General features: G+C 40.7%; 1 protein-coding gene across 1 annotated transcript; it reads right to left on the bottom strand.

Annotated features, from left to right (window-relative positions):
* Nucleotides 1-2764: 2764 nt before the first annotated feature.
* Nucleotides 2765-13868, bottom strand: FAM118A (family with sequence similarity 118 member A). Its single transcript, XM_075725347.1, has 8 exons — nucleotides 13819-13868; nucleotides 12354-12606; nucleotides 10862-11083; nucleotides 10112-10240; nucleotides 9079-9364; nucleotides 5615-5647; nucleotides 4006-4089; nucleotides 2765-2958 (listed from the first exon to the last, which is right to left on the bottom strand). The coding sequence occupies exons 1-8, from the start codon at nucleotides 13863-13865 to the stop codon at nucleotides 2765-2767; spliced, it is 1248 nt and encodes a 415-aa protein (XP_075581462.1). The 5' UTR covers nucleotides 13866-13868.
* Nucleotides 13869-20509: the final 6641 nt, after the last annotated feature.

Raw genomic sequence — 20509 nt, 5'->3', positions numbered from 1 at the left:
GGCTATTAGAGGTTGATAGAGAAATGTTTATCTTTCCAGCAAAGCAGTTTTCTAAAATATTGAAGGAAGTAACTGTTACTCATTGATACAGTTTCGTTAACAAGTAAAGAGATAGCCAGAGGTGGTTATTGAAGTGCGTACATTCTGGTATGCAGAGGTTTCTCTTCAAATGTTTTGAGGGTTTTTTTGCCTTAAGGTGAAGGATTACAGGTTCACATAAGCACACGATCACAAAGAATAAGCCTCTCGCTGTTCTTACGAAAAGTAGTGTGTTTAGCCATATCTCCAGTGCACTGTTTACATGCATGCTACCACTGGTCGAGACCTTTACAATCTCTCTCTTTAGTGTTGCAGCTGCATCTATTTGCGTTCAGATAGGATTATTTCCTGTTTTTTAAAACAAGAAGATATTGGAAACTGCCCATTATCTTTTGTGATGCCCAGTAAGATTTCACTCTTCCACTGCAACGTTATGAAAATATGAGTTAACTTTACAAAAGCTCACGACGCATCTCTGTAGGTGTGACCTAACCTGGAAAAATGTCACCTTTGAGGTATTCTACCCCATACAAAAGTGGAAAGAATAAAACAGGTGCGTCAGATGCCATACAGGTAGCAGCCTTAGAAAATAGTATATTGGTTTGCAGTTGAGATTGTTATTACATAGCTGTCCCAGTAAAGTCAAGTTTATTTTGATGGCCATGATTCATCTAAGCAGCAAAGTTAATGAAGTTGGTTACAGAATACTGTTTGAGAGAGCTTGAATCACTTCATCTGGCTTGTGTTTTACCTCAGTGTATGCTGAAGAACTTTACTTGGTTTATGGTTGTTCATAATAATTCTATCTTTTTGTGTTCGTACACCAGCTTCCTTTTACCCACTGTGCTGCTTATACACATCCACCTTGCAACCATGCCTGTTGCACACAACTGATGATGTCTAGACATGTGGGGTTACTGTGTAAGGAAGGAATGACATGTGAGCGGTAGATAATGTGTTCCTGTGGGAACACTTCAACAATGTAAATGTGCCCACTTATACTGTAGACGGATGTTTATGAAATACTTATGTTGCTGCCACACTTTATTTAATAAAATTATTTACTTGTGAGCGTGAGTCATGCTAGTTAGTCCCTTAATTCAGAATCCATTGACAGATGTGGAAATACTTACAGTAGTGTGAAGGATCAATAGAAGAGCAGCCTCCAGTGATTTTCAAAGCTCACTGACCCACATCAGTTTGCGTATTGCAAATACCGAAGTTTTGGGTTGGTTTGTGTGGTTTTGACCATTTGCTAGGAACAGTTGGTTGAAAAATACAGTAAAGACTTGAACAGTCTGAAGAATGGTGAAAGCTATACATTTTAGCTACTATAGAAGAATGGTCTATTTGGCTTTAAATACTTTATTAAAAGAGTGTACACCGTCATCAGAGATGTCATATCACCTTCATTACACAGCTTGAACAAAACAGGATAATAAATGGTCAACAAGTTTATTTTCAATAAGTATCTCACTCCCATTTTAAAAAAAAAAAGTTAAGTAGAGAGACATCTACAGTAGAATCAGCAAACATCATTTAACATGCCAGTGTGTACAGTTAGTTCTTTTACAATACTTAGGTAATAATTTGAACAGGGCCTTAAACAAGTTACTCTTTCACTTAACAGATAAATGGAACAGACAAGTTTCAGGTTCTGTCCCTTTCGACTGTTTTAAACCCTGAGGTAGCTGCAAGGCAATCCCATCCTTAAGATGACTAAAATACATTCTTTGATTGGGAGGGGTGGGGGGAGAACAAAACTAAAGCTAGGCATTTTTACCTTCTTACTGTGAGGAATGAAAATAACCCCTTACTCATTTGTTTTTCAGGATACAAGTAAATAGCATTTGAGTCAGGGGAGGCTGCTGTACAAGTTGCAGTTCAGCTGTGTCTACAAAATGGAAGAATCACCAATGCTAGGTGTAAGGTGATCCTGACCAAAGGGAGGGGATGTGATTTCCTAATGTGCATCTGACTTCAGGCACAAGATGAGGAGTTGCATGACTTTAAGGTTGGGCTTAAGTAATTGCAGTAATCAGGGTCATAAATAGCTCAGCTCGTCTGATTAATTTTGCTGCAGCTTGCAGCAACAATTTAAGTGTTTTAAGCTGATACATCAGCACCCAAAATAGCATGACTGATCACTTTTCAAAACAGCCAATTCATGCTGACTGGAGGTTAGTGTCTTACAGATAATGCTATACATGATGCTAAAAGACTTCATTTTCAAACATTATATATGCATAAATACAGACTCTCAAAAGGAGAGGATGAGTATGGTCTATATTCAGGCTGGGTTTGCTTTTGACTTTTACCTTTTAAAAAACACAGCTGAAGCCTTGAGAACTGACAGTTGAGGTCCTTAGCAATTATATCGCATACTAAAACCCAAGTATGGTTTCCAGATTGTCACTCATGAAAGACGACTCAGTGGTCTCTTCTGGCATAGAAGAGACAAGAGTCAGTGTGCATGCACTGTTTCAGATCACTTTCCTAGGCAAAACATCTTCAGATCTTTACCAACTTCAGCACAGGGACAAAGACCTCCACGCCACAAAAACTCCACCCATCTCAGTAGTATAAGTCTAGAAAGAAGCAGGCACCTCACTTTTAAACTTTTCATTTTACACACATACATACCAGAGAACAAGCAGAAATTGGTTTTGTGACATGGGACATACCACAATTCAGACAGGAAGGTCACAGGACAGACCCATCACTTCTACTCCCTGTAAAACCTCATTATAGTGTGATGTGATCTCAGAAGGTGTAAGAGATCAAAGCCACAGGGAACATAAGCACAGAAATCTGACTGAAGCAACCCTCCGGGACCGCCAGATAAAAATGTGCCAGTATCAGAACAAAGAATGGTCCTGAACGTGCTCTCCTGCAGACAGTGAGGTGAGAGGCAGCTGACTAGAAAACTGCAGAAGATTACCAGTGTTTGTTAGCAACTGGACCAGTAATTATGTCAGCTTAGTGTTGAGACAATTCAGTGGTAGGTGAAGTAACAGCACCTCAGAAAAAAAGAGTTAATGCAGTGCCTAACCTTAATTGTTTGATTAGTTCAACTGAAGTCCAACTTACCCACTAGAAATTGGCTACAGATACATAATTAGATACTAACTGGTTTTAATTCTGCTGCATTAAGACTATCCATTATCTGCTGAGATAACTGGCAGCATACTCTACAATTTAAACAATACTTAAAATATTTCCATAGAAATACACTGCAAATAGGTCAGTAAGCCCCCATGTACACATGGTATGTCCTTGCTGATACATTACTATTACATCTTTTTCTCCCCATGTGATTTCTCGTGCCTTAATAGACTGACAAATGAAAACAAATACTCATGCTAAAAGTGTAAGATAGGCAGGTTATGATGCAGGTTCTATAAACGTGAAATGACAGTTCCTGTTCTAACAGCTTAGGGATCCGAATCAGAAGCTTGCGAGCAGCCTTGTGCTGACAGACCCCTGAAGAGTTCAGCCTCCAGCAGCCTAACTGCAGTTCAGCTGATGAGAAAAGAATAGAAACCCCCTCATTTTAAAGGCAACTAACAGATAGTTGCAGGTATGCCAAAAGTAATTTCTGACAGATGCAAACATAACCTCTGTTGTGGTTTCACCTTGGTAAGAGCTTGGTCCAACTGGCTTGAAGCACAGGCAGAGAAAACTTGCACCTGCTTCTAACTGACCCTGCAGATACAGTTTCAGTCACTGGAGTGACTAGTCTGACTCTCGAGCTTTACAGACCTCACACATTTCCAGCTCTAGAGAAGAAAAGGCTAAGATGCACAATTTTTTGTTCCACTTAAAATCATGGAAATGCTCAGTTCAAAACTTTCCATGCAGCAGATGTAAAACACCTACTGTTAAAAAGCTTCTGTGTTGGGTTTTGGGTTTGTTTTGTTGGGGTTTGTTTGTTTGTTTGTTTTTCCCATTAAATAGTGGGTATACCATTCTCTGACTGCTTGATTCTCTTAGGAGAGTCAGTGCCATTTTCTCCTAACTTCCTTTTAGCACAGTCCACACACGAAGTTCCTGTGGAGGGAAAGCGGGGGGGAAATTAATGTTGCTACATATGTCTGCTTTGAATACTTTTTATTGCAAGCACCAAATATTAAAATAAACAATACTGGTCCACTGTGGTTCTTGTATTTGGATTCTGAATTATACCACTAACCCCACTGAAAGTCTGCACCAGTTCAGTGATCTTGAGCTCTTCCCCAACACTGAGCCCTGGTACTACCATAAAAAAATGGGAAGTAGCTAACTATACAGCTGCCTTTTGAAGAAAATAATTACTCATTTTGTGTGATAATGCCTGTGGAGTTCACAGGTGAGACACTTCTTTAAAAAGTCTGGATCCCTTGTTCAGAGGAAAACAATTCCTGGTGTGACCTACTGATGAAAAGTATAAACAGCATACCTGGACAGTAAAAATGAATGGAAGGGAAATTCCTTCAAAAATCAGGACATCCATCAGTTAAAATTCTAAATATATTTTTTGAGGGGTATTATACAAGTCTCTGTTAAGGAATTTTTTTTTTTTTTAAAAACTTACTAGGTATTCCTAAATACAACTAAATGTGTGCTAAAATTACTTGTAAGGAAGATGCTAATAAGTTAGTAAAGGAGCTTTATGTGAAGTGGAACTGGAAGAAATTGTGCTCAACTTTTTGGTTTCATCTCCACTGATGCCTAATTATGCTTTACCGAAAAAGGGATTTATGAACTCACCTGAAGGACAGATAAGCTTAAAATCTAGTTGGAATTACAAAATTAATCTCTGACTTTACACCTGCCCACAAGTTATCTTGGACCTTGTGTACTTTTTGTGAAAAAGTGGGGGCTTTTAATCTCCTGTAGTGCCAAAGACTCTTATATGCAATAATGAAATGATACTTTTCTACAATTTTATTTGCAGCAGCAGCACAAATATCTTAGAAGTGTAATCTTTTTAAATTGAAATGGTGTTTCAAAGGGAAGTTTTGCTATTTTATACCATAAATTAGAATGTATTATTGCTCTGCTTATTCACAGAAGTATCACAAAGATACCTGAACAACGCTTAGCCAAAAATTCACCTTCAGTACTACATGCTTAAGCTTGAGATTCACTCTTCTATACCTTCTTAGGGAAGGCATTCAGAATAGCCAAATGTATGTTTGGAAATCTAAGCCAAAACCTCATGGATGTTAATGTTACCTTAGAATACTCTGAGCAGCATTAATAATTTTTTTATATACATTTTCTGGAGCTTTTCCATTATCATAGAATCACAGAATCATTTAAGTTGGAAAAAGACCTTTAAGATCATCAAGTCCAACCATTAACCTAACACTACCATTCTATCATTTGTCATTTTATTGACAGCTGAAATCCAATAGTTACTTGCTAATACACAGAAAGAAAATGAGGGTAAAAAAAGAATCTGTAAGCAGACTTTCAGAGCTAAATCAGAGCGCTGCACAATAATCATTTAATTACGTTGTAAATAAGAAACTTATTTTTATCTCTCTGACAAGATTATGGAACTTTCTGTGACAGTAAGAACGTTACTTACCCAACAGTGTTGTGCTGTCCACTCGATCAGCATCTAGACAAGTGAAAGAGAGCAACAGGAGAAGTTAGCATCCAAAAAGTTTTTATACTTTTATGCAACAGCCCAAAACAGCAAGGTTGTATTTAGAATCACAGAATGGTCTGGGCTGGAAGGTACCTTAAAGATCATCTAGTTCCAACCCCCCTGCCATGGGCAGGGACACCTTCCACTAGACCAGGCTGCTCAGAGCCCCATCCAGCCTGGCCTTGAACAGTTCCAGAGATGGGGCATCCACAGCTTCTCTGGGCAACCTGTTCCAGTGCTTCAGCACCCTCACAGTAAAGAATTTCTTCCTAATATCTAATCTATATCTACCCTCTTTCAGTTTAAAGCCATTACCCCTTGTCCTGTCATTACACTCCCTGATAAAGAGTCCCTCCTCATCTTTCCTGTAGGCCCCTTTTAAGTACTGAAAGGCAGCAATAAGGTCTCCTCGCAGCCTTCTCTTCTCCAAGCTGAACAACCCCAACTCTCTCAGCCTGTCCTCATAGGAGAGGTGCTCCAGCCTTCAGATTGGCGTTGTGGCTCTTTTCTGGACCCCCTCCAACAGGTCCATGTCTTTCCTGTGCTGAGGGCTCCAGAGCTGACGCAGTACTCCAGGTGGGGTCTCACAAGAATGGAGTAGAGGGGGAGAATCACCTCCCTGGACCTGCTGGCCACGCTTCTTTTGATGCAGCCCAGGATACAGTTGGCCTTCTGGGCTGCAAGCGCACATTGCTGGGTCATGTTGAGCTTCTCATCAACCAACACCCCCTGGTCCTTCTCCTCAGGGCTGCTCTCAATCCATTCTCTGCCCAGCCTGTATTTGTGCTTGAGATTGCCCTGACCCACATGCAGGACCTTGCACTTGGCTTTGTTGAACTTCATGAGACTCTGAAGCCTGTCAAGGTCCCAATAGATGGCATCCCTTCCTTCCAGCGTGTCAACCACACTGCACAGCTTGGTGTCATCTGCAAACTTGCTGAGGGTGCACTTGAGCCCACTGTCCGTGTCCCTGTCAAAGATGTTAAATAATACTGGTCCCAATACCAACCCCTGAGGAATGCCACTTGTCACTGGTCTCCACCCAGACATTGAGCCGTTGACCGCAACTCCTTTGAGTGCGACCATCCAGCCAATTCCTTATCCACTAAGTGGTCCACCCATCAAATCCATCTCTCCATTTTAGAGATAAGGACGTTGTGCGGAACACCATCAAATGCTTCGCACAAGTCCAGGAAGATGATGTCAGTCGCTCTTCCCTTATCCACCAACACTGTAACCCCGTCATGGAAGGCCACCAAATTTGTCAGGCACAATTTGCCCTTCATGAAGCCATGCTGGCTGTCACCAATCACCCCTCTGTTTTCCACGTGCCTCAGCATAGTTTCCAGGAGGATCTGATCCATGATCTTGCTGGCCACAGAGGCGAGACTGACCAGCCTGTAGTTCCCCCGGGTCTTCCTTTTTTCCCTTTTTAAAAATGGGGGTTATGTTTCCCCTTTTGCAGTCACTAGGAACTTCCTCAGTCTGCCACGACTTTTCAAATACGATGGGTAGTGGCTTAGCAACTTCATCTGTAGATTGAAAATTCTACCAGGGCACGATTGCTGCAGCCCAGGCTACCTCCAACCTTGACCTCTCCGAGTGAGCAACAGGTCCAGCAGCGCTTCTCCTCTGGTGGGGCTCTCCATCACCTGTACTAGGAAGTTATCCTCAATGCACTCCAATAGTTTTCTGGACTGCTTGCAGTCGCTGTGCTGCTTTTCCAGCAGATGTCCAGGTGGCTGAAGTCCCCTATCAGGATCAGAGCCTGCATTTCTCATTTCTTTCATGTAACCCTTTTAACAAACTCCTTCTGCTATTTTTTAAAGGAGAGTTTGTAAATAAGCATGAAAAAAATGAAATCTGACAGTTTGGTAACATAAAGAGCAGTTATGCACATTTGAAAAGTTATGTTTGGGATCTTGACTTGTAAATGAGATCAACAAGATTTTGAAGTCAGAAAAGGTCCCTCTTCTTGCAAGTATTACGCCAATCAGTAATTCCACTGAACGGGAAGGGGAGCATTATAGTCCAATTTTGCAGTCATTTCCATTTAGAGCTTATGTAAATGTATCTTCCACCCTGTTTTGAAATCAATGGCTGCTTTGCAATAAATTGGATACTGCAGACTCAACAGGCTCTAGACACTGCTCGGACTATGAAAAGTACGTCCATCAACAGTAGCATGTCAAAGAACAAAGTACCAGGCTGAGGCTAGTTCAGTGCCTGAAACTGCACCCCAACTTACTTCTAGGTGTCTACACTGCAGACAAACTTCCTGAAACCTAGATGCTGTGCTGAATAGTTTTTCTAGCCTTCACAGGAAGAAAAATCTAATCCAGTCTAAATGTAATATTCGTCCAGTTACAGAAACCATTACATAATTTGGGCATACACCTGCAATTTTCTTTTAGGGAAGACAAGGGGAAGGTTCCTGTTGTGCACCACTTAGGAGTAATTTTAGACAAAAGAGTTTCACTGACATGATAAATAAAATAGCTGCAAAACAGTATTCTTCCCAAGGTCATTTACGCTAGTTATTTTCCTCAATTCTCTGGATAAGCCATAGTAGAACTGTCCTTGTTTGGCAAACATTAAAGAAATCTCTTTCCTTCAACAAACAGTTGTTGTTTTTCCCTGGTTTTCTATTAAAGGCTCTCACTGTTACAGCTAAGGAATTTTATGAGTTGAGAGACAACAGGATGAAAGGGAGACAGCAGGGGGGAAGTAGGTGAATGGACCTAATTAGTAAAATTTAACTCCTCATCGATGCAGGACTGTTACCTTCAGCAAAGGTATAGAGTTATTTCCCATTTCAGCATTAAACACCCTCTACAGAATGCCATTCACTGTCACAAATGGAATATTATTCCACAGCCTCTTCTATTTTATTGTCACAAACCATTATCCTCACACTCAGGTTTTCCCCCCATTAGCCCTAACTGTGTCAAGCCAAGCACTATTGGGTGTACTGATTTAATTTCCCCGCTCTGTGCCTAATCAGATATTGTGGCTCAACCAGCTTATCCCACCAGTTAATTCCTTCAATTCTTTTAGTCTCTTTTACTGACATGTTGTATTTCATATAACATAATACTCAATATAGTGGAGTAGTTCACGACAAAAAAAATACACAAAGTAAACTTAACCGAATGCGAACAAAAAGACAAATTCAGAATTAAAGATTAAATCTGCAAGAATCCAGCGACCTTACAGAAAGAAATTTGGTTACAATTTGTCAACGTGTTCCAACTCAGCATGCCATTCATAAGCAAAGATGCTGCACAGGCCTACCGCTAGCTATGCATGAGGTCAATGCCTCAGACCAACTGCTGATTGTTCAGACATGGCATCCTGCTATGTACCTACTCAAAATTTTCTTATTAAAAAGGATACGTTACCTGGACTTCGCTGCTTGCAGATCTGTGCAGCCAGATCTTGTACATACTCTGGGAATTGTTTAAAGCAGTCCCCATAGGACACTACTTTTATTCCATGCAGCAGCATATCTGCCTGGAGCTTAAAAAAGTGGTCTTCATTTTCTTTAAGCACCAACATATAATGTTCTAAATCCACTTTATTCTTTACAGTATAAAGAAAAAGAGCTTGGAATATCTGATCACGCAGAGTCTCTCCGCAGCCCAAAAACAAAAAGGACTTGGTTCGATACAAATTTTGAAGAACTTCCTGTTAAGAAATGTAAACACACAAGAGCCACATTTACTTCAGTAGTCAAAAGGCCAAGGTAAGAACTTTTAAAATATGTCAGACTTAAAAGAAGAAGTAGAGCAGACATCACTACTGAACTGAATTAAGCATATGTTTTAGGATCAGGGCAAACTGACATTTCATAAGCACTGTTTCTACAAAAAAATTTATATTCAAAATCAAAGGTATCATACAAAATTAAGTACACATGTAAGTATTTCCAGTAAGGGAATTTTAAATTTAAAGAATTATGATGACAGAATATTAGGCTCCTGTTAGATCAATCTGTAAATAAGGAAAACTAATATTCTTGACCAAATGTTTGACTTCTTAAAATACCAAAGACAGGCGATTAAGTCCAGGATCCAGAGCTAGTAACAACTTAAGCCCCTAAAAAATTAATCCAAGCAATCAGCTGGTGATGAATCCTTGTTCTGGTCTCTAGCATTTTGGGGCTAACGTTCTTTCATGACATAAATACAAAGAACTCTAAAACTATGCCATATAGATGAGGGTTTTGATTGTGATTTACCAAGAAGCAGTATACAAGAGCATACATTGCCCTAGCAACATAGCTGGCTTTCTGAATAATACTGCCATTTTTCTGGGCCCCAACTATTTAATCTATATGGTCTGACAAAAGCCTAGCCTTAGGTAATGTGTATGCAGTGACTATAATAAAACAGTTTGGCAAAACAAGGTAAAAATTTTAAAGATCACACAAACCATGACTTCAGGGTCTTGAGTAACATCTTTATATCCCGAGGGATCTAGCACCATTCCACAGGGATCTGTATATAAGCCGTGAATATGAAGAACTCCGTATTTTATATGACCTCTTGCCCACTGAAGAACCTAAAGCAAATCAAGCAAGTTACGTTCTTTTGTTATACTATAATATACTACAGTAACCAAGATTCTGCAAAAATGGACAGCTGTCCTAACTTATAAAACCACTTAAAGCAGAAATAACTTCTTTTGCACTTTTCTGCAGCAAGAGATAATTTTAATTACTACTTACACAGCTTACTTTAAATTATAATAAACAGGTGATTGCTGATACTGAAGGTATCTCTGGCTTTTTGGTCTAAACAAGCATTCAACCAAGCAGCAAGTTCCAGCAATGCTGACAGAAAAGATATGAACAGCAAATTAACTACCAGCTAGGTGAAATCATATTTACAATTGTTACAATTACTTCACATAAGTTAAAAGTTTGTGTTTTTTTTTCCAGGGAGTGGAGGGGAATTGGTTAATAAGCATGTCACTGAAATTTTCTTTGGTAACTGTTATCAGATTATTCAGAATAAAAAGACACGTAAAATAAAAAAAAATCTGCTGTTAGCTTATAGGCACGCTTTACCAATTAAGAAGTTTTAACCTTGACACTCTTTAAACAGGAAACCGTCTTTCAATGAAACTTACAAGCTGCCTTCTCTTATAAGAAAACTAAAAATTTTACTGCTCTGATCATACCTTATCCTTATCTTTCAAGTCTAGAGATTCCATAGGTTTACCCTGTTGCTGACCAAATATTTCAAGTAAATTATCATAGTTTGTAGTCAGAACCATTGTGCCTCTCTCCATGAGTCTCAGGATCGATTGCAGAACAACAGGATTCTGAATGTGGTGTTCTAAATTATCAAACACCTCCATTAAGCAATCCTGGAAGAAGTTGGGCTTCGTATCCCCAGTACGCTGAAGAAAGAAAAAGATGAACACTTCATAAAGACCACATGCACCATTATAATTGCTTCCAACAGAAAACCCACATCATTTGCCCACTTAATAAAAGAGAGCTTACATAGTATACAAAGCATAAAAGGTCTGAATGTACAAAACCATCAAAAACAAATTATTCAGGCGCTCTTGCCTCCACTTACTGTAGCTCAAATAGTCTGGTTTTCTCAAGGAAGCTAGTAATACAGGTACAATAAACCAGAACTATTTTGCTACAGTTAAATCCTCACTTGTCACTTCTAAACAAACATGAAGGTATGCTTTCCTAAAAGCATAGGCTGCATTTGCCCAGAGTATCTGCCGAGACTGACAGGAACATGTAACAATTCTGTAAAATATACAGGCTTCCTATTCAATAAACTGTATTGCACACAGAACAAATGTCTGTTTATAAGCCCAATATAGTTACTGGCCTAACTACATGGAAACCTCACCTTTCTCAGTATGCTCTTACTGCTTTGAAAATCAGTTAGTGTACTAAAATTATCATTCCCTGGATTCAGAGGTCGGGATATACTATTAAGGGAGGGTTGTTTTGTTTTTTTTTTTTTTTTTAATTTTTTTATTTTTTCCCTTCCTGGTTGAGAAAATGTAGTAATCATTAAATCTGCTACAAAGCCTAACCACACATACAGACTCCTCCCAAAAGAGAGAGGTTATTACGCTTCACCTGTAGAGAAGCTCAACACGTTGCAAAACGCTCAACACATCCTACAACTTAGCAGTATGTATGTCACCCTAATTACTTTAACTAGAAGACTTGGCAAATCTATTAACACAATGTGAAAATCTCTGGAACCTAAGATGAACGGCTGAGAAACTGGGCATGTATGGACTGTCTTCAGTGAAGTGTGAGCTACAGCAGTGATTAAGTCTGTGTGATTTAAGGCTATTGGTAGGGTCAAGCTCTACCTGTATTTTCAGGGTATCTCTAGTTTTAGCTAGCAGAGCTATAAACTCCTCTTTCAGTTCCAAGAAACCTTATGGTGGATATTTAATAGTCAGGACTCTTGTCTGCATTAATTATGACAAAAGCTTACTTACACTAAAAAACAAGGATTTTTTTAGCCTCTCCAAAACGTACAGTGTGCTGTATGATTACCATCAAAATTTCAATTTTTACCAGAAAAATTTCAAGTTTTAAAAAACTGAAAAGAATTTTTGTTGACAACAAAATAAAAAGTATATAATAATTTTAAAAATCAGTATAAGTTATAAGCATACTTACTGGTGACATTTTCCTGATGAGATCATGTGCAACCACAAGCAGGTCTCTATCCTTGATTACTTTTTTACGAAATTCAGCAACATCTCCCGGATGAAGCACCTCCAGCTGTTCAGCTGCTTCAATTACAGCCTCAATGCAGCTTCTCCAAGAGCACAGTGCTGGGATTCCTGGTGCTACTGCAGCACTTACCCCAGTTCCAATTACAAGAAGAAGGTCCCGAGGCTGCTTTCTTACTAGACTTTTTAAGAATTTTCTTTAAAACAGAAAACAAAAATCTTCATCTTTTACAGTGCATTTTCTAACTTGTCCGGAGATCTCACGACTGACTCAAGAAGTCCTATAACACTTGTGCAAAATACTAACTAGCCAAAAGGAAGAGTTCTCCATTTTTAGGCAGAAAAATGGTATCGGCAGCAGTTCACAGCCTTCCCCAAACCAACTTAAGTCTTATTGTCATTATAGACAAGTAAGTGTGCACAATTAATGTAAGCCAAAAAATGGCAACAACTTAAAATCACTAATGTCTTTGAGATCCAAATTGGCAATTACCAATTTTCAGTCCACTGGGCTAGCCAAACACCCTTTCAAAAGAAATTCTGAAAAAAGCAAAGGACTGTCCCACAATTTACTTAATACAGGTCTGATTGAGAGCAAGTAGAACTATTTCAAAGGGACAAGTCACAATATTTCAAAGAAACAAATTTTTGCTTTTCTAGGAAAAAGCAGTATCTTTTATTCTCATTTGTCCTCACTTTAGGATACATGAACATAGGAACAGTCATGCTTGTTCAGATCAAGGGTTCATCTAGCCCACTATTCAGATGTTAGTAACTACAGATTACTCTCAAAGGCATATTTGGTTCAACGTCAGTATTCACTGTGCAAGCCAGCACAAGAAGCTGTTGAGCAACTCTGGCTTTCGTGATTACTTTGCAAAGAAGTGAAAATGCATTCAAACCATACAGTGAATTCACTGTATACAAACAAGGATTTCAGTAACACAGAACCCTAGAATTCCTTTGACTGTCAAAACTACCTTTACAGATTTTTAATTCCTGTTAATGTGGTAATATGGATGTTTAACACTTCTTACTTCACAATCAGCTGAAGCTATCTAGCTAAAACGATAATGTTTAACTTGAAATGGCCTCAGGCAAAGCAATTAATAAACCTGTAGATAAGGTTGCTAGCTAATGCCTACAAAGAATATGTTGCTGATAATCCCCATGCCTTCCTGCTACATTCAGCACAAATTGTTTCCTCTCAACAATTCCATTATTTATTCCTCACAAACAGCTTAACTGCGTATGAAGCAGTCGGTCAGTGGAGAAACTAGCGTCTGGGATCATTTCAAGTTTTCACGCATTATGCTGTTCTCGTATCCAGTTTTCAGTAATGTCTTTCCACTGTGTTTTCAGATTTTCATTAAGAGACAGTTTTGTATAACCTTTGCAACCCAAGTTACCTGGATTTCTGCTCACTTCTAATTGTTGATTGTTCTGATGAATCCATTTCTGAGCCCTAAATAAAATAAAAAGTTCTTAATGCTTCTACCTTAAAAAAGGCCAAAATTAAAGCCTGTTTTTTTAAATACATCTGTATTACTGTTAGCATTTTGTATTTATTCTTATCAAGTATTTTAAAATCAAGGCTCTGTATGTCACATCCCAGTTAAGCAACGCACCAACAGAAACAAAGCTGACAAAGCACGAGTGTGTAAACCTACCACAGCTCCATTTAAGCTCCGTCGATTGACATTTTGAAGCTAACAGAGATACAGCTATTCATGCAGCTAAAAAACACTTGTGTCTGAATTCGAGATAAATTTTATCATACCCACTAAAATGTTAATTATTTTCAAGTAAACGAATGCATTTCTTGAATTTATTTTTTTCATAATAATCAGCTGATTCAACCAAGTTTGTGGAAACCAGACTTCTGCAACACATAATGATCATGAGAGGCCCTCTGCTAGCCACCTGGCTACTCTACCAGACCACGTAACATGAAAAGACTTTTTTCTTGGCAAGTATTTTAAATAAAAACTTATTTCTGCATCATCTATATTATCTTATGTCTAAAGCATAAGAAGGACTGCAAGAGAATTTGGCTACACTATCATCACTCAGAAATCCCCAAGTTTTACTACATTAATTCTTGGTTTTCTTTTTATAAGGATGTATTTTTTGTTTGGCTTTGAAACATATCTTAGCCTGTGGTTGTGGAGACTGCAGACCCTAATTCCTCAAATAAGCATTCTGCCAGACCCCATGGCTCATAAGACTACTTGCCAGCTCTCAGGTTCACATGCTGGAAGCTAATTTGGAAGCAAGAGGCCTAGGTTTGGAGATCATCTGACCAGAAAAAAAACCCAAAGAAAAAAAAACAAAACCAAAAAACCCCACCCTATGATAGAGGGACATCAACATTTCTGAGGAAAACACACAGATCTCTTCTGCAAATGCACCCAGGATGTCTTTTCAAGTGGAAAAATCTTTTCTTCTTGCAATGTTTATTTTCTCCACGCTCCCTTCCTTCACTGACAGCATCCTACAAAGATACCATACTATCATCCAAAGAACATTAGCACACTCAAGATTCAGAACTATAACCTACCTAGAGCAAAACACTTCAAAATCTAGAGAAAAAGATTCCTTTATATATGGAAAAGTTATGAGTTCACAATGCAAAAACAACACATGAAGGAAGCGCAACTTATTCCGAAAAAGATTGTATTATTTTATAACCCCATCCAGCGAAGTATTTGGGAAGGATTCCCCAGGAAAGCGTGAATAATTACATTAGTAACTGACCAAAATTAATAAAATAAGCATCTCGCCACAGGATGCTGTCAGAACCAACATTTTACACCTTCTTGTTTCCTTTTGTCCCTTCAAGTTGCTTCCTGGAAGCAGAAGCTGTGCAAATAAGTGGCAGCAATTATCACCAACCCATTAATAGCTAAATGGCTGCAAATGATGTTCAAATTTCTCCATGCCTCCGAGTACTGAATAATTGTGACTAGCCTTGAACATTCTCTTAATAGATGTAATAAACGCCTCTTCGATGAGCATACCCAGAGAAACAGAGGACCTGGCCACCAGCATTTACGACTGATTTACTTTTAAAAAGACACACTGGACTAACCGAAGGCACGCAGCTGCTTTTCAACCTTTCCTCATGGCAGCCTGGAAATGGGACCCCACCATAATCCAGGTACGCCTGAGAGCGCTGAATGGCAGCCGGGTCTTTACCCCAAACACAAGGAGGGTTCGTCAGAACAAATTCGAATTTTGTGTTTAATTCGTGTTCAAGAAAATAAGTTTTAAGGATCTACCCATGAAAGAAGAGCTCTATTCGCTGAATGCAACGTCAAGTCAACGCTTTGATTGAACCAAACGATTTTTTCCAGGCGGTTTAATACAGGCAAACAGCCTAAAATGTTCACCACGACGGAAGCAGCGGGCAAAGGAAAGCCTCTTCCCCTACCCACCGCACCGTGCCCGCTGATTCTCCGGGAAAAAGCCCGGCAGCAGCGGGCTGGGCAGGACAGTAGCTGCTGCCGAGTTAAATCCCCCGCCTCCCTCCGGGAACTGAACCGCTGCTACTCAGCGCTGCCCGCGGGCGTGGCGAGAGCCGGCCGGCGGCACATCCTCCTCCTCCTCCTCCTCCTCCTCCCTCACCGGTGAGTCAAGCGCAGCCGCTCCCCCGGCCCGGCCTGCGCCGGCGGGGCTGGAGACGAGACCCTGTCGCTGCCGCTGCTGCCGCCCGACCCGCCCGGGAACCGCGGGTGCCCCGCCCGGGCGGCCCGGCCGGCCCTGCCTCCGCTCAGCAGCACGCGCCCCGCGCCGCCATCGCCCGGCCCGGCCCGGCCCGGCCCGGCCCGGCCCGGCCTTGTCGCCCCGGGGGAGATGGCTCTGGAGGCGGCGGGGAGGGGGATGGCGGCGACGCCAGGCGCGGACCCGAGCGGTGACAGCTGCCCCCCCCGCCCCGCCGGCTCAGGGCCGGGCTCCGGCGCCGTTACCTCATGGGAGCGGCCCCGCGATGCCCCGCCCCCGCCGCGCGCCGCTGGGGCGGGGCCAGCGGCACGAGGCTCCGCCCCCACACCGCCACCCCCGCGGCGGCGGCGACCGCCCCGCCTCGCCGGCCGGGCCGTCCCCTCCCCAAAGCTTTCCCCGCCGGCTAGGAAACAGCCGCCCCAGCAGCAAGGTTCCGGCCGAGGAGGGTTCCGGCCCGGCGCCGGCGGGAGCCCCTGGCGATGCCGTGCGGCTAGCCCCGCGGGGCAGCACAGCACTCGCCGCATTAAAATCCGCTTGCCAAAGGCGAGCCGTGTCACTCGCACCCGGGCGGTGGCGGGGCGGCAGCGGCGCGGAACGGAGCCGCACCCCCCACCACCCCGGCGAGCTGGGCAACGCCGGGTGAGAGGGTGCGCGCTCCGACGTCTCGCTTTCTTCGTAAAACGGAGCGGGGTAACGCTCACGCACCCCTGAAAACGCTTGGAAGTCTTTACAGGCAAAATTACAACTTAGCCGTCTAGGAGCCTGCGTGAAACAGAAGAATCGATTATCAGTTCCAGGAGAAAAGGAACTGGGAAACGTGAAGATTAAGGGGGTTAGCGCCATGAAAACTTACAGGTGGCAGAAGTAGTGGTGATGAGAAGTATCAGGGTGATGAGAGCGCGAAACAGCAACAGCGAAAGGAGATTGTAGTGCTACCTTCCGTGCCTCTGCTGAAGGCTGGGCTGGGCTGTCTGCGCTGACCGAGGCATAATTAGACGTAATACGGCGATGTGTTAACAGCGGGTGGCCTGGGTCATCGCCAGCGACGGCAGCGCAGCCCGGTGCTCACGTCTGAAAACCAAGAGCCAAGGCTTTCCTCTTCAAATTGCCTTTTTTCTTTTCTTTTTTTTTTTTTTCTTTTAATTAATCTTTAATCTCTTAAAACTACTTCTTTTTTTAAAAGATTTAAAAAAGCTTCTTACAAAATTTTAATCTCTAAAAACTCAAAGTTCCTTCACCATGGCTTATCAAGGCATTTGATTCACACTCTTCAGCTCAGTTCCACCCTGTTTGCTAACAGCAGTGCCCAGCTTGCTTAGCAGGGCTGTGGGTTTAACGAGACCACCTCACGAGAGGAGGCAGCTACGCGTGCAGACCGGGCAGTCGGGTATGGAAAGGCTGCTAACTGTGCCCAGGGGTACTCCTGCAGAACGGTACCCCCAAATGCCAGCTGCAAAACTGTGTTGAAAATAGGTCATTCTCCGATTTTAATTTCTTAACTGGAGTTCATGGTACCATTTTAGAGATTTCTGACCACCTGAAGTACTTGTTGGTATAAGCTTCCCAAACATAGGTCTTAAAAGATTTTCTTTGTTTCTCTAGTCAGTCACTTCTATTGTTTTGGGGTACAAGCAGGATTCACAGGTTTTGCATGCCTGTATGATAGATTTGAACATTCTCCTCTGTACATATAGATACTCTAGTATCATTTTAGGAAGAATTTTGGCAAGGATGGCCAGTTTTACAGATGAAACATAAACCCACTGGTTTTACTCTGTGTCTGGTGTTACTTTTGGCAAGAATAGTTGTGTTGACCGTGCTGACTTCACTAACTTTCAGTTTGTGTAAGAACATTGTGTCCTTGTGAACTGTCCGTGTAATATTCCCTAGACATCAGTTCTTACTTTGTCACTGTTTTGACTGTATTGTAGTGTCCCTAGAAAGGCTTAACAAACACTTGGAGAATCATATTCATAGTGGTAAGGAAGATGGAGGATAGGATCGGAGAGAGCAGGAAGGGAGAGGAAAGAATGTAACTACAGTCTCACCTGAAAACTCAAATATGGTTGAGTTGAAGAAGCTCTGCAATGCTTCTAGCTCTTTGCCTTTCACCCTTCGCTACTGTCAGTCAGCCAGCAAGGTATTTTAACATGCTGATATTTAGGGTTCAGTAACCCTGAAGGTCAACGATCTTGTGTTTTAAAAGAACCAGGTGATATTCTGCTCCCTAAACTCCAGTAACTGTGTGGGAAATCCAGCTTGGAATGCCATTTGACACTGTGTTGTAATAACGTTGGAATGTATTACTAAATTATTTGCTGAATATCTTAGAATATTTTGTCAGCTGTAGATAGAAGTCACAAAGACTGGCTAAATATTTTCCTGAGCTTGAGACTCAAGGTCAGACCCACCCTGATTCAGAATTCCTACTATTCTTCTTTGTTTTGCATTTATTTAAAAAGTAATATGAAAGGAAATATTTGTGAAGAAAGGCCCTTTAAAGCTTTTCCATTTTTTAATCTGAATCAATTCATCTGATAAATGTTACTACCTTTTCCTGTAAGTTGCTCCTTTTATATCCGTAGGCTGCAAAACTATTATTTAAAAACCCCAACAGTACTCACAACAATAATAAATTACATAAGCTCTTGCAAGGCATTAGGAAAGTCACTAAGGACAAAGAATATCAATACTTTTCAATCTGATATGGTCCAAAAGTAGCCATATGAAATATAATCAAAAGGAGGTTTAGTATAGTTTTCCAAAACTGCAAGAAGAGTCAACAATGTATTATTTTTCATTATATTTCCTTGTTATTATTCAAACTGTACATGAGAGACAAGGAAACACCATTACAAGAAAATTGGCATAAAGTTCAGTAGCAAAAGTCACAGTGAGGACGATGAAGTGTGTTGAAACCTGTAAGCTTTGAAACAGGAAGGAGTTTGTTTCAAGAAGCAACAAAGAAAAGCCAATGCTGTTGCTACAATTGAGAAACTCTGAGAGGTAGAACATATATTTTGAAAGAAATAACTGCGGAAGCTTACCACTTGATTCAACCTAAGATTTCTCTCTCATATTATAGTAAATTCATATGTTTCTCCAAGTGTACTAAATAATACGTTAATTCAGTTGCTTATTTTGGGCTTTCTTGCAGACTTTGGAAATATTACTCGAAGTGATGTAATCAGGATAAGAAATGCAGCTGGTTGGTTTTGTCTGGAAGAGGCAATGTGTCTGATTATTCAGCTGTGGTTTTATGCACTGAGATGTAATGCTGATTTGCTTTTGACATCTTACTGTTTAATAAGTTATGATAAAGTAAACCCTAGCTTACGTTACGCCAGAACTGGCTGGTTTGAAAGAAAACAAGTAAAACTCGTAATGAAAGTTTATCAAGCTTGCTGAAAATTATCTTGCTGAAAATTATCTTTAAGACACCAACTAACTCGTGTCTTAATTTTTTTCATAGCAGGAAGCCAATTTGCCCCCGTTGATTGAGATAAAATTCCTTCTGCATGCACAGTGGAACTGCTAGTTACTCCCTGGTAGGTGATTACCTTTTTCTACCTCAGAGCTGACTGGATCTTACTAGTTTGTCATCTTTGTGAACAGAATAATGTATAAAATGCTTTGAAGAAGAAAGATACTATCAGAAATTCAAACTATCTTTTCAAAAGCCAGTGTCAGTTCACTTAGCGTTTACCTATGATTGAACACAGAGATTAATTTTCAAAGATGACCTTTTAATTTTTACTTCCAGCACTGTATGTGTATAAGCCCTTCAGAGTGATGTGATCGGCAAAATAATTCTGTATGTAACTGCAGGTGTACGCTAGCGCTTATTTTTAAAGTTGCCAAGTGGTAAGTGGATCTTCAGTGACAGATACCAACAAGGTCTCCCTACAGTCAACTTTTACTTAACAGAGCGTAACTGCACGCAAGTTCTGCATTACCTTGCACCTACCTCTCCCACACTGTCTGAATCGCAGTCAGTATTCTTCAATGCATACGATTTGCTGCTGCTGTCCCGTGCTTTCAGTGAGACAGGGAAGAGATGATAAGCTACAGCTTCTTAGGAATTTTTTTTGAGGTCTTTTTGAATAGCAGTATAAGCTTTAATAGTAGATTTGACTCTGCACTGCATACAGGACAAAATGCCAGAATATAATTTTATAGTATGCTCCCTTTTAGGATTAAACACAACTCGTTTGATTCATTTACCATGGGTTCCCCCCCAATAAATTAATCCAATACTTAACCATTATTAAATTAATAATTATTGGATTAATAATAAATTCCTGTAATTCAAATCCATTTTCTAGACCCCAGTAACATTAGCTTCAGTGAGAGTGTAATCATTTCCATGTAGTCATA

The sequence above is a fragment of the Pelecanus crispus genome, chromosome 1, assembly GCF_030463565.1.
Source record: "Pelecanus crispus isolate bPelCri1 chromosome 1, bPelCri1.pri, whole genome shotgun sequence".
Lineage (NCBI taxonomy): Eukaryota > Metazoa > Chordata > Aves > Pelecaniformes > Pelecanidae > Pelecanus > Pelecanus crispus.
This window is presented reverse-complemented; position numbering and strand designations above follow the sequence as displayed.

Coding starts and splice junctions, on each gene's coding strand:
- FAM118A (XM_075725347.1), bottom strand. CDS start 13,865: ATGGATTCATCAGAACAATCAACAATTAGAAGTGAGCAGAAATCCAG. Junction 12,607..13,818: donor AGAAGTGAGCAGAAATCCAG/GTAACTTGGGTT, acceptor TCTGTTTTAAAG/AAAATTCTTAAAAAGTCTAG. Junction 5,648..9,078: donor CTGCAAGCAGCGAAGTCCAG/GTAACGTATCCT, acceptor TCACTTGTCTAG/ATGCTGATCGAGTGGACAGC.